The 12,763-nt window shown below is 50.5% G+C and overlaps 5 protein-coding genes and 1 non-coding gene across 6 annotated transcripts; 1 reads left to right on the forward strand and 5 right to left on the reverse strand.

Moving 5' to 3' along the window:
* Positions 1-232: 232 nt before the first annotated feature.
* On the reverse strand, positions 233-304 carry BO83DRAFT_t164. The gene has a single exon. It is a non-coding gene; the product is annotated as a tRNA-Arg (tRNA).
* A 392-nt stretch (positions 305-696) lies between these two features.
* BO83DRAFT_408667 (MFS transporter) lies at positions 697-2,927 on the reverse strand (the record flags this gene model as incomplete). Its single annotated transcript, XM_025534064.1, has 6 exons — positions 2,788-2,927; positions 2,150-2,736; positions 1,713-2,085; positions 1,573-1,656; positions 853-1,523; positions 697-802 (listed from the first exon to the last, which is right to left on the reverse strand). The coding sequence occupies exons 2-6, from the start codon at positions 2,428-2,430 to the stop codon at positions 697-699; spliced, it is 1,515 nt and encodes a 504-aa protein (XP_025387555.1). The 5' UTR covers positions 2,431-2,736; positions 2,788-2,927.
* Positions 2,528-4,277, reverse strand: BO83DRAFT_408668 (uncharacterized protein; the record flags this gene model as incomplete). Its single annotated transcript, XM_025534065.1, has 6 exons — positions 2,528-2,682; positions 2,738-2,949; positions 3,387-3,472; positions 3,616-3,680; positions 3,861-3,905; positions 4,037-4,277. 6 exons carry the CDS (start codon positions 4,275-4,277, stop codon positions 2,528-2,530), a joined length of 804 nt encoding a protein of 267 aa, XP_025387556.1.
* Positions 4,278-5,437: 1,160 nt separating this feature from the next.
* Positions 5,438-6,621, forward strand: BO83DRAFT_45158 (uncharacterized protein). The gene has a single exon (XM_025536838.1). It carries the CDS (start codon positions 5,677-5,679, stop codon positions 6,382-6,384), a length of 708 nt encoding a protein of 235 aa, XP_025387557.1. The 5' UTR covers positions 5,438-5,676; the 3' UTR covers positions 6,385-6,621.
* Positions 6,595-9,860, reverse strand: BO83DRAFT_399326 (UDP-Glycosyltransferase/glycogen phosphorylase; the record flags this gene model as incomplete). Its single annotated transcript, XM_025533314.1, has 5 exons — positions 6,595-7,467; positions 8,220-8,385; positions 8,413-8,478; positions 8,574-9,203; positions 9,331-9,860. 5 exons carry the CDS (start codon positions 9,858-9,860, stop codon positions 6,595-6,597), a joined length of 2,265 nt encoding a protein of 754 aa, XP_025387558.1.
* A 969-nt stretch (positions 9,861-10,829) lies between these two features.
* Positions 10,830-12,674, reverse strand: BO83DRAFT_389313 (MFS transporter; the record flags this gene model as incomplete). Its single annotated transcript, XM_025532795.1, has 1 exon — positions 10,830-12,674. The coding sequence occupies one exon, from the start codon at positions 12,672-12,674 to the stop codon at positions 10,830-10,832; it is 1,845 nt and encodes a 614-aa protein (XP_025387559.1).
* Between the last annotated feature and the right edge of the window lie 89 nt (positions 12,675-12,763).

A 12,763-nucleotide genomic window follows, 5' to 3' on the forward strand; every position in this document is an offset into this window, starting at 1 on the left:
AGTAGGTAGGGTTACGCGGTAGGGATGAAAAAACGAACCCAACAATTTTCAAAGTCCGACTCAGTCAACTAATTGTACATGGGTCATGGGGTCTGTTCGGATAATTCCGATGGTTTTTTAATGTCGTGCTTGTCGTTGTGCTTGTTCAAAAAAGTAGTCGAGAATTGAGGCGCATTTTTGTGGGAGGGGGAAGAAGAAAGCAAAGGAAGGGGGGCAAAAAAGGGCAAAAAATTGACCTACGCAGGATTCGAACCTGCAATCTCTTGATCCGTAGTCAAGCGCCTTACCATTGGGCCAGCAGGCCAATTGATATATGTTTGAGCCTTTTTTGTATTTATGAAGCTCTTGATTATGGTCGACAATTTTTGACTGTTTGATGTCAGTATGCTTGAGATGGTGCTTCTCCTTTTTCATCACCGCCGTTGTTGGAACACGAATGTGGGATTTCTCTTAAAGTATTGATTCTTCTCCGAGGTGTGATTCTTGTAGGTTTTTGCAGTATATACCTTGTATTGACGAAACAAAGACAGCGATATGTAACATAGTATTGGATAACCCATGTCCTCCGTGCTGCACATTATCACTTCGGTGTTGAGTATGTCCGTGCAGGTTGAAACATAAACATCAATATTCGTAAAAATCAAACGCTAATCAAACGCCATCGCTATGCTCACAGTAGTGGCCAAATAATCAAAATCATGTCATCCGCGGCTGAAACTTCGGATTCGTCCGGATTCTCTCACCATACTTGAGTAAGAAAAGTGAAGCCGGGACAAACAAAAGTGCGATAAACGCGAGCAGACTGTTCCCCCATCCTAGTCCGAGGGCATCGTACAAAGGAGTCCCGCCAACGGGATCGTAGCCCCAAAGAGGCATCGCAGAGCCAGCTCCGCTGATACTGCGCTGGCAGCATATAGAGTATATGAGTCAATCAGATACACCTGGGTGACCAGATGAACAAAGAAGATGCCTGCACCCACGAAAAAGGTACCAGCAATAGGAATTATCCAGTGCAACCGGTATTCTGCGGCCCAGCCGTACCAAAAGAGACCGATCGGCACGAGAATGCATCCCACCACCAAAGGTGGAAGACGATCTTCGGGCTTCATCTTGCCATGAATCTTTTCCTGCTTCTTGAGGTATCGGTCGGAATAGTATCCCACAACGACCTGTCCAGAACAGAACCCAAGACCCAGTCCCAGATAGCCGAGACCTGCTTCTCCGGGAGTAAAGCCGTACACATTCTCGAAGACGCTCGTAAACGTCGTGAACAGTGTGTACATATAGCTGTATGTGATGGAGCTGTACAATGAAACGATCATAACGATGGGTGATAAAAACAGAAATTTGATCGGGCGGCTGATTGAGATCCAGATGATCTGGCCAATCGTCTTATCCAGGTCGTACTGAGTCCGAAACGGCCGTCCAGTCTCTTTTTGTAGTCGCTTCGCCTTTCGCTGGAGCAGCGTGGGTGCGTATGTCTCCCGCAAGAATATCAGGGAAGCAATCACGATGATACCGCCCTAATCATATCAGATATTCGTCCAACACCACGGGCATGAGCTAACTTACAAGAATCGCCTCTATCCAGATTGTCCAACGCCATCCAATGTTTTGGACAATGTAACCACCATAAATAGGTCCTGTGACCATACCCTGACGTACATGTTAGATCCGCATTTATACATCTGTTGAACTGGTAAAAAACTCACCATGAGTGGACCAACTGTCCAGATCGTCATTGCCGTCCCTCTCTTCTCCATGGGAATCATATCCGCAACGAAGCCTCCACCGACCGTCACAGGCACGGAACTGGCTATTCCCATAACGAAGCGTGCCATTATGAGCATTGATATGTTCACACTGGCGGCGCAAACAACTGCAGCCAGTGCAAATAGTACATTGGCCAGGTGTGTCATGGGAAGCCTTCCACTTATCTCAGTGAGAGGTGTCAGCACCAGAGGGCCAAGAGCAGAACCCATCACGTAGATCGATATCATAAGAGATGAAATGGATGGGTTGTGAACATTGAACTCTTTCAGAACTTGCGGAACGCCGGGAGCGAAGACCGTGGATACCATGGATCTACAACAGTCAATTCCGATGCTCGTACGAATGCATGGTCTTAGCGTAGACGTGTTGGACTTACACATTGAAGCTGCTCAAAGATATTAACCCGATAATAACCCATTTCCGCAAGGTGGTCCAGTTCATGGGGTTCTGGGGGTCGTTTGGCCCGTCCCAGTCCACAACGAGGTCGTCCTTGTCTTGGGGGTCGTCCGATTCCAATGCACCATCTTGTGATCTGATTTCTCCTTCTTCAACGTGCGCAATGTCTTTCTCCACAAAGATTGTATCAGCACTCTCCAGGCTAGTTTCCTGGCTCAGAGCGGCGGAGTAGTCAACATCCCCGGGTGGCGCCGTAGGCATGTTAATGATGGGGGTGGTTACACGGGAATAGTGAGAGCAGCTGGAAGATCAGGGACAATGGCACCAGATGATTTTCGACATGATTTCCAACTGACAATCAAGGCAATAAGTAGCTTGACAGCCACGCTGGGAAGACAGACAAACCAGGTAAATTGAGTAGATCATTGCAGACAACGCGCGTCCAGACAGTAGATGAGTCTGGCATTCCGGCCCTTGCTGTCCGTTCCGTGGGCCTCTCGTGGCTCCCTTTCTCTGATTTTGGGATTACCTATCGCAAGTTTCGCCCAAGGCGGATGGTAGTGGATACTATAGGCGTAAGACGAATCATCTAACATAGGCAGGGGTAGTAGCACTGACGACTGTAATGGATTCCTTGCGTGACCAACTTGCCTCTGCTCCTTATCGACGTTCGCCCCATTGGGATGGAGAATAAGCCTTATACCATAGAAACTATTCTCTGGGTAGTGCTTCAATATTCCCCACATGATCCACCATGGTGCAGAGGTCCCTGACCCGATTCTCGTTTTGTCATTCGCAGATCGACATATCATTTCAGGAATCAGGAACAGTAATCAGATCCCATAAGGTAACTGCTCCCCGGGAAACCATCACAGTATGATCGCGTGGCTTTGGTCCCAAAATAGCTGGGACAAACTGAAATTAATTCCATCTATTGTCGAATATATGCAGCCACAGTTCGAAACCAAATCCAGTATCCACTGGTGGATGCCTCCAAGCATTGGTCGTTAATTAGGTGATCAGCTAGAACATCGCCCACATAGTCTCAAACGTTGGGTCTACACAATTGGAGGGGCAATTTTGAAGAGACCAAGTAGCTACTCCTCTGCAGCTCCATGGGTGTGGTGATAGCAGTAGCGATGTTGTGCCTGTGTCTAACTCCGCGCGGCCCTGAAACAGGCTTGTCAGAGGACTGAGCTCATACCTGAAGGCATCACAGCCATGGCATGTTTTGGCCAAATATGTAGATCATCATCCGGATTGGCAGTCCTAGCTCAGATCCAGAAATGCTTGGTGAAGACACCTCAGCAGACGATTCTCATTATAGTACAGTACTATCGGACGGAAGGCGGGAGATCTCCCGGTTGGCCCGTCGGCTGGTACATTGGACCCGGTCGTCCCAGTCAACGCTTCGGCATTCCTCCCAAGTCCAGGATGTCCACTAACCGTCGCATATATGATCGCTCGTTGTGGCAAGTTAAAGGCGTGATACGGATCTTCAGGTCCACATCCTAGTTAACATATAGACTGAATATGCAAATATGGAGCTGCACCAAAATAGAGGTTGCTAGAAAGCTTATTGTCCGGCCGAGGTCAAGCGGTTAGAGTTTATCAGATTTCCGCAGCCCCGGGCTCAGTTCTAGCCCGACAGCATCGAAGTCTGGACAGCAGTCCTTGGGGATTCTACCCACTCTTCACGGCGATCTCCCTATGGGAGCCTAATCGATTGGTGACAGCTGGTGAGATTTTTGCCTCGGGTGGGTTCGGGGCCACGGGCTAGAAGCTTATTCAGATTCCGATATACCAAAATTTGGGGTTATGTTCCGCTATGATGCGTTGATTTTGCTGCGGATATGCGGCGCTGCACGAGTCCTTCCGTTGGTGTTCTCTTCGAAATCTCGCCTTATCAGAAGATGGAGATTGAGAAATGCAGGCAGCAGGTAGTCTCTCCATGCAATGTACATCCCGCCACTTGCTGCAGCCACAGTGGACCTTGCTACCCAGTAGCAAAGTGTAATTAAGGGTGGCGAGGCCGATTCTTGTGTGCGTATCTTGTAGGTCTGTGGCAGCTTGTTAACTCCCGAGTCAGGATACCGAGTATTCGCCATAACTCACGAGGTCAAGGCCACGCAATGTTCTTTATCGGGAGAAGCAAAAGTCTCATTTGGATGGCACGAGGATTCAGCGAGAGACGGAAGTCTGCAGGACTGATGAAACTCGCATTCACGGGGACCGTCCCGTGATCCGTTCCTTCCCTGGTATGCCGACAACCTCCAAACATCCACCGTCTGGGATTTCAGCAGTTCGAGGTATATCTCGGCTCGGATTACGACTACCTCCCACTCTTTCTTTTCACTGCTAGTTACTGTTACCCGATTATGGACAGCATCAACGTGAATAGAGTCGCGGGTGATTGTCGGGTTGCACCCACAGAATGACCTTTGAAACTGAGAAATGGCCCTTCCCATATCAGAAACACGTTTCGACTAATTTGATCGACCTTACCCGGGATGCTTCAATCCCGCTTAGTCTTCATTGGAGGAGTCAATTGCCAGTTCAATGACCTGCACGGTGCTGGTAAGTTCTTCTCCGATCTATGTACTATATATAGATGGTCCTGAGTCAGCCCGAAGATCAGCATGCGGGAGAGCTTCAACTGTGAGTACTGCTGTTCTCATGTCTAGTGAAACCTTCGTTGCTCAGTGATGATACTGAGCTATCTAGAAGTCAAAGAATCACAGCACCAATGCTCGAGCTATGCACAATTTGTAACAGAGTCCTCGGCCTCGAATAGCACAACCACATCGCTAGAAGTTGAATATACCCCGGAAGGAACTCAAAATCAGCTGATAGAAATAAATGGCTTGAACTGTTATAGACAATGGCTCCCATGCTGATACTATTCATACTAAATCGTTCAACATCGGATTTTGTGAAGTAAGAAGAAGCGTCAGGACTAGTCGATGACATGTCTACAACGCATTGTATGGGCAAAAGTGAGTCAAATTTCCTTCTTTTGCGGATAGAATTCTGACGTGTAATCTAATAAGTCGGTTAGGCCTAATAACCCAGTCCCAAACCTGGGGCAGAAGTCCTCCAAATATTCAGACTCAAAGATGTCACCGAACCTTTATGCCATGACAATCTCTATGTACAAACCATGCGGTCATAGCCTTAAAATCTGCAAGCCGTCTCGTAGGAGCTAAGAGCTTGATCCGATAACGTCAAAATCTGATGTTCATTCTAATGTCATCTTGCTCCCGTCTACGCGAAGGCACGGGTATCCGTGGTTATTTAGGCGCTTTGGCACGGAGATGACGACTAGTATACATGGGTCTATATTCTTCTCAGACCATACATTCATACATCATCATGAGCTGACCACTCACAGCGAGAAACACACTAAGTGTCTTTTCCAGCTCTTGTCGTGTCTATTCATTTTCATCTACCCACCGATACTACTACTTCCATCCACAGTCCAGCACGATACCGAGAACAAAGCTCGCGATGGATCCACGCCCAACTCCTCTTCCCACACCACCTCCCTCACCCCAGCCTGGACCTCAGCCTGGACCTCAGCCTGGTCCTCAGCCTGGACCTCAACCGGGACCTCAGCCTGGACCCCAACCGGGCCCCCAACCAGGATCTCAGCCGGGACCGCAACCAGCACCGCAGCCGCCCCAATCAGTTCAAACTGCAAACGAAATCAGTTTCGATGAAGATCTCTCGAGCCAGTCTGGTTCCATCGGTCAGGGTGCAGACGCACAAGCACCCCTGGGCTCCAACCCACCTCCGCCCACCTCAACCTCCACTCCAACCACGAACCCCAGTCAAATACTCACTGCAAAGTCTGCCGTGGCATCCGCAGCCAAAGAGCTACGCTTGATCCGCAAGATGTTCGAGCCCGAAGAAGGCGAAGCGTCTTCGAGTCGGGCGGTTCCTCCAGAGGAGCAAGGCGGCGGCAGTAGCAGTGGCAGCAACGGGGACCCGTCCACTCTCTGGCGCGAGTTCGAGAATCTCGAAGTTCACGCCGCCAGAGGGGTGGAAATGGAGGTCGGGGTGTTGAAGAACCTCCTGAAGCAGTTGGAGATATTACTGGATAACGCGCGAAGCCAGTTGATAGAACTGGAGGCGCAGAAAGCACTGTTGGAGACGTTGCTCGCAATTTCGAAGTATCGTGGGGAGGTAGAGGATTCAAGCTCGAAGAAGGGTTAAGGAGTACTGCTACTTTCCTACCTTCTAGTCACTCGCTCATTTGCTTAACGGCTATATTGTTTCTGGTTCACCTTGCTTATCATTCGTTTAGACCAAAACAGAGCCCAAAGAACTATACCCAACTATACCCAACTCGTTAAATTAGTTGCTTAGTTGAATCTATTGCTATTCTCTACATACCAAATTCCCCCCAAACACACCCATACCCATCTAATTATCAAACGGCAACCCCGCCTCCTTCCTCACAGACCCATAAACCGCCGCCACATCTCCCTTCACCCCCTTCTCCTTCTTTACATTCACCAAATGATGATCCGTAACCTCCACACTCCTCAACCTGACCCCCGCCTCCCCAGCCAAATTACTAGCATGTCTCAAATCCTTCCTGGCCAAGTCCACCGCAAACAACGGCTCCTCCCTCCGACAATAATCCCCGGTAACCATGCGATCCGCATACAACGCAAACGGGCCGGGGAAAAACGTATGCATGAACTGCTGATACATATCCGCCCCCAACCCGGTCTTCTCCGCCGTAACCAACCCCTCCGCCACCGTCTCTATGGTATTCAAGATAAACGTGTTTCCGAGGATCTTCAGCGTCGTGGCGCGGCCCACATCCTCACCGGCCATGGAGATCGTCGCTTTGGAAGTAACTCCATCCAGGAAGGGCTTGATGCGCTCGATGGCGGCGGCGTCACCGGCGGGCACGACGACGAGTTGGCCCGCGATGGCGGCCGCGGGGGCGCCGAATACGGGACAGGCGATGAAGGAGGCGCCGTGCGAGGCGAGTTGGCTGTGGATCTTGCGCGAGGTGTCTGGGTGCACGGTGGAGCAGTCGACGATGATCTTGGAGGAGAGGGAGTCCGTGGGGAGGCCTGAGATAATGGCTTCCAGGGCGGCGTCGTCGCCGACGCAGATGAAGATTATGGTTGAGGTGGAGATGGCGGAAGAGAGGGTCGTGCTGACGGTGGCTTTGTTGGCGGGGAGGGTCGATGCGAAGGTCGTCGCTTTGCTGCTTGTGCGGTTGTAGAGGGTTATGGGGGCTGTTTGGGGACCTTTTTGGGCGATGTTGGCTGCCATGGCCTGGAATTGGTTGTTAGTATTGTGTGTAATTGGGGGTGGGAGGAAGGGTGGTGATGCAATGAGGGGCACATGGAGGGGTGACTTACGCGGCCGATGTTGCCCAGGCCGATCCAGGTGATGCGTTCGTTGGCCATGGTGGTGGTGGTGGTGGTGGTGGAGTTTGTGGTGAGAAGAGAGAAATTGGAAGAGATGGATGGATTGTGGGAATTGTGTTAGATTGGATAGTGAAGCTGGGGGGAGAAGCTGGATTAAATACAGATGAATGAAAGCAGGGCGAAACCGGATGCGATGCGGGGAGAGGGGTTCAATGTTTAGCCGTCATTCCACGGGTGGTTCTATTGGATACGGCAGTTTGAGTCAAGCTTACGGATGGAGACGGTTCAATGGAACTTCTTCATGATTGAGTGGAACTGGATAACATGCTAAGCTTTAGTGGACCAGCTTCGGTCAATTCGACAGCCCGAACAGTCGCGGTTCGCTGTCTGTTCAATGCCGAAGACCGGATGGCCCCGCCCGCGGAGTCATCGCCATTTAATTAGATATTAACTTAACTAGCAAGTAACGAGTCAACTAAGTACACCGTAGTTAGTTGGTTTTATCTTCATCCAGATCAAATTCATCGCTTGCTTCAAATGCAATTTTTGTTTTCTTGTGTCCGACCCAAGGAAAGGAACGCCAATGACCAATGTCATGTCATTCAATCTTCAACCGCGGATCCGAGTATGAGGAGGCGCCCAGGGTTGGCTCAACACCTCGAGCAGTTTCTCGTATGCGACCACGCGTCCATCCTTGAACGGCAGCTGCCCGGATACCTGCATGGCCCGCATGCGCATTGCATAGGATTCGTTAGTGTCGGCCATCACACGCAGCAGCGCATTGCCCAGCTCCTCCCCACTCACGCCCGGCGCCGACCTGCGGCTACCCCAGATGCCAATCCATCAGTACTCAACCCGTGCAGCAAAGTCGTACGCGTCAAACCAGACCGGGAGCACGATCTGCGGAACCTCAGCCCTAGTGGACCTCGGTGTTAGCGCATATTGCATTCATCCTACCACAGAAACAACGGCAAAAAAACGCATAGCTGTAGAACGAAATAAATGACTTACCTGACAGCCTCATGGAACGCATTGGCTCCGCCATAGTTCACCACACAATTGACATGTCCACTCATAAGAACTGACATGGTCTCGAACACAAAATGCTTCATAATGCGCATACGCTTCCCGTGTATGTACACCCCCAAAAGCTTGACGATCTCTCTGGTCACGGCAGGATCATCGACGTGCTTGAGCTTCCAGAGGACTTGGATGTTGAGCTCTTGCTCGAGAAGCATGCTCAGGGCCTTGGCGATTTCAATTTGCTGCTTGCCCTCGTAGGTGAAGCGGGCGTCCATAAGGACCAGCACAGTAGGACGCTTCGAAAGCCAATTCTCCAGTTCAGGATCTTCCTTCACCATAGGGCGATAGCGGCGAAGAATAGGGCCACAGAGGGTCATGTGCTCAGGCACAATGAGTGGGAAGTCGGTCTCCGGCCAGGAAGGAATGATGACACGGCTACTCTTCTTTGCCTCGTGGGACATGAAAGGAAGAGGGCCCTCAATTCCGCGAGCCTCACGGGCCTCATTGAGTTCCTTGAGACTTTCGCATTTGTCAAGTTCGTGCTTGAACCGGAAACCCAGGAAGAGGTTGCGAAGCTTGTCCCAGATGGACATTGGCATCTTGAACCCAGAACAAATCCTATCACAGTCAGCAAACAATCCCCACAAGCCCTCAGAGGCGACCACTCAAAACTCACATCGGATACTTCATCAAATCACTCAGCTTCCACTTCACCACATAATCCTTGACTCCACCCTTTCCCAACAGAACATGTCTCCAACGCAAGTACCGACAGACGTCGACAGCGGGAGCAAAAAGTGGATCAACGACGATCAAAACAGGGCCAAGGGATTTCACAAGATCAACAACGCCATTGAAGATCTCAATATAATCCCTACCGGTCCAAGGCATCAAACCCAGAGCCAAATCCGTGCGATAGTTCCTCAACGCAGCAAAGAAACCAATCTGCGGGATGTCGTCAAACTGTCCATCTCTCATGCGAACATGTTTCATAGACATTCCAGGGATCTCCTCGAAAGTTGCCTCAGTAGCAAAAGGAGACTCCGAAGCCGCAGCATAGTAGTTCAACTCTGAAACATGTCTCTTAAGCGGTCCAAATGATCCAATATGGATCTTGTAAGGCGTATTGCCAATGAGAAATTCGTGAGCTACGGCGAGGATGACGCTTGAATGCTCGCGCTCGCTGTTTGTCAGGAACAGAATGCAGGGCGTGCTGCTTCTGATGTTGATGGTGGTGGTGGTGTCTATCGAGCCGTATCTATATCCGTAGGACATGATGGCGGCTCGGTAGTATGATATTCTGATGAGTGGTAAGATGGGGGTAAGCTAAGTAGATATGAGGAGGGGGAGAAGAAGATGAAGGAGAAGAAGGGGAATGGAAAGGATATAAAAGTAGCACTTATCTTCCATGATTGGAGCCATGCATCAAAAGAAATAAGCTGCGTGCATGTGTCTGCAAAGTGACTGTCTGGCGGGGTGAGGAAGTGAATCCAAAAACACGTGTTGACGGATTGAAGATGAGAGTATGTGAACTGTTGTCCTTCTGTCGTTACTATCCGCCTTTCTGATATGGCGAATGCGAACTCCCTCCGAACTCCCTCGGAAGGCATTTCATACTGTTCTGGAATGTCTCCGCTTGTGCTTCTGCATGTCTCCGCTTCACAGTGAACGAAAGGGTCTGGCAGTGAACGAAGGGTCTGCGGCTGGGGATCCGATTTCTCTCACGGCCAGGAAGAGTGTTTGTGCTGAAGGAATTGCTGCATACTGGGGGATGGTTTCCGTCTATGGTCTATGTCATTAACATTATTCTATGTCTCTATATAGAAGGTATATCAACGTGTAATCAGAACGCCGAGATAGTAGAATAGTTATGCGCCAATACAAATCGCAACTTTGGAAGATGAACCCCATCGACCTCGACATGGAGGTCATTAATTAACCTCGCTCAAAAATAGTGCCCTAGCTACCGTGCTGTAGCCAGTTATTAGGCGACTCTCACGGCTCAGATGTCGTTTCCACGTGTACGCCGCGAAGGGTACAGCCCTTTGCTGTAGGGCTCCACGTATAAGCTGCGGGATTTACTAGCATATCGTTCTCTCGCGAACGTACCCAACCGCACTCCTAGTAAGTGCATATAATGCACAAAATGGATATATGGCTGGATGGATTGGCATCACATCTTTGGTGGTGCCCTGAGATATTTTGTATGATATTGCCCCACAGGCCCAAGTGTGGAGCATGACCTCATGCCTTGGTCGAATTCTTCCTAGGACGGCCGCTGATAGTAGAGTTGCACGTATTGACTCGATCAATATCGTACGGATTCTCCTCGTATGTGACTGTACGAGCAAGCGAGTGAGTGGATTTCTTGGAAGCGCGCGACGCCCGCCGTTCCATTGCACCCCTAGAAGGCATACTGGAGAGGCTGTCACTATCACTATCGTCGCTGACAACATTATCAGCTCCAGCGACAGATTCCCCCTTCTCCACGTCAGACTTGGGTGGAGGAGCCGAGCTTTGCTGCGCCGCAGCAGCAAGTCTCTGCATGAACGCCTCTGCCTGGGCAGCATAGAGGCAGCGCTTGCGGATGCGAGCACCATACAGGTAGAAGACGATAGGGAAAGGAAGGCACGCAAGCGACAAAAACGCGGGGATTGAGGAAGCCCAATGGATACCGAGGTTCTCGTACATGTAGGTCGTGAACAACGGGAACGCAAAGCCGAGCAAAGACCGGAGAGCCGAGTTCGCCGCCAGAACCGATGCGGCATAGATCGTGTATGCGTCAATGAGGTAGTTGAAAACACTCAGGAATACCAATACCAAGCCGAACCCGAATGGGGCACCTGCAGCCACAGATGCCATCCAGTGGATGGACGGGTAGTTGGTCCAGGCAAACCAGAAAAGGCCAATAGGTAGGGCAATCCCTCCAAGGATACTTGGGGGCAGACGAACCTCGGGAGGCAGACGGCCGTTGGCTTGCTGGCATTTCTTCGCATAATCTAGGTTGTCAGGAATAGTGAGAGCAACTGCAATTACCATTCCGACTAGGATACCCAAAAAGGCCAAGCCTCCAATACCCTCGCTCCAACCGCGTGCCTCCTGAAAGACGATAGGATAAGCTGCAAACAGCATGTAAAGCGTTCCATAGATGATGGCCATGTAGATACAGAGAAGCAGCACAATAGGTTCTCTGAAGAGCATGAGCCAAGGTCGTGACAGGGCAGTCTTCAATGCTTGGCCTAAAGACACCTTGCCTCTCTCCATATCCAGTTTACTGCGGTAGACTTTGCCACTCAATTCAGACAGCTTTTCAGCCCGTCGGCGCAAGAGAACTGGTGCATATGTCTCCGGCAGGAAGAAGATAAGGCATAACCACATCACGCCGGAAAATGCTGCCAGGAATCCTTCCACCCAGCGCCAGCCTGCTCCGGCGCCCAGAAAGCCACCAATGACGGGGCCAATAGTAGGTCCGCAAAGAGGTGCTGCAGCGAAGAGACTGATAGCGATACCACGTTTGGCCGCGGGGAACAAATCTGCAATCGTGCCGCCCGCGTTGCCAAAAGGTGATGATCCGAAGAATCCGGCCAGGAAGCGAAGGATGACCAGCGTTTGAATGTTCTTTGAACCCGCAGCCCCTGCATTGAAAGCTGTGAGAAGCGCAAAGGTCACCGAGAAAACATTACGGCGTCCGAACACCTCGCTCATCGGAGCCCATAGTAGCGGGCCGAAGGCGAAGCCCAAAACGAATAGCGAGATACCGAGGATGGCAACCTCTTCCTCACATTGAAACTCTATAACAACCTGACTTATACTTCCCGAGTATGCTGATGACACCAGGGCGACAGTAAGGGTCACGAAGGAAACTAGGATAGTATATACCCATTTCGAGAGATTACCAAAAGCCATAGGGTTTCGAGGATCATTAGGAAGCCAGGTGACGACATAGGGCGATTCTTCTGTCCCTAACCCTTCGTAGTTAAAATCGATGATCTCCGGGGTGACGACTTTTTGGTCGAAGACAAGGCGCCAATAGGGGATCTTCGAGGGCCGAGGAGCGCCGCCATTGGCGACAGTGCCTGCCATGCCCATAGTGCCCGTTAATTAAGGTTCAGCACAACGGCTATTTGCAGAATGGTGGCTGGGTGGTATGGATATTGACACAACGTAGAAATGTCTCT

Source organism: Aspergillus eucalypticola, assembly GCF_003184535.1.
Source record: "Aspergillus eucalypticola CBS 122712 chromosome Unknown BO83scaffold_14, whole genome shotgun sequence".
Classification (NCBI taxonomy): Eukaryota; Fungi; Ascomycota; class Eurotiomycetes; order Eurotiales; family Aspergillaceae; genus Aspergillus; species Aspergillus eucalypticola.

Excerpts from the sequence above, each read along its gene's own strand:
- BO83DRAFT_45158 (XM_025536838.1), top strand. The coding sequence starts at position 5,677 with ATGGATCCACGCCCAACTCCTCTTCCCACACCACCTCCCTCACCCCAG.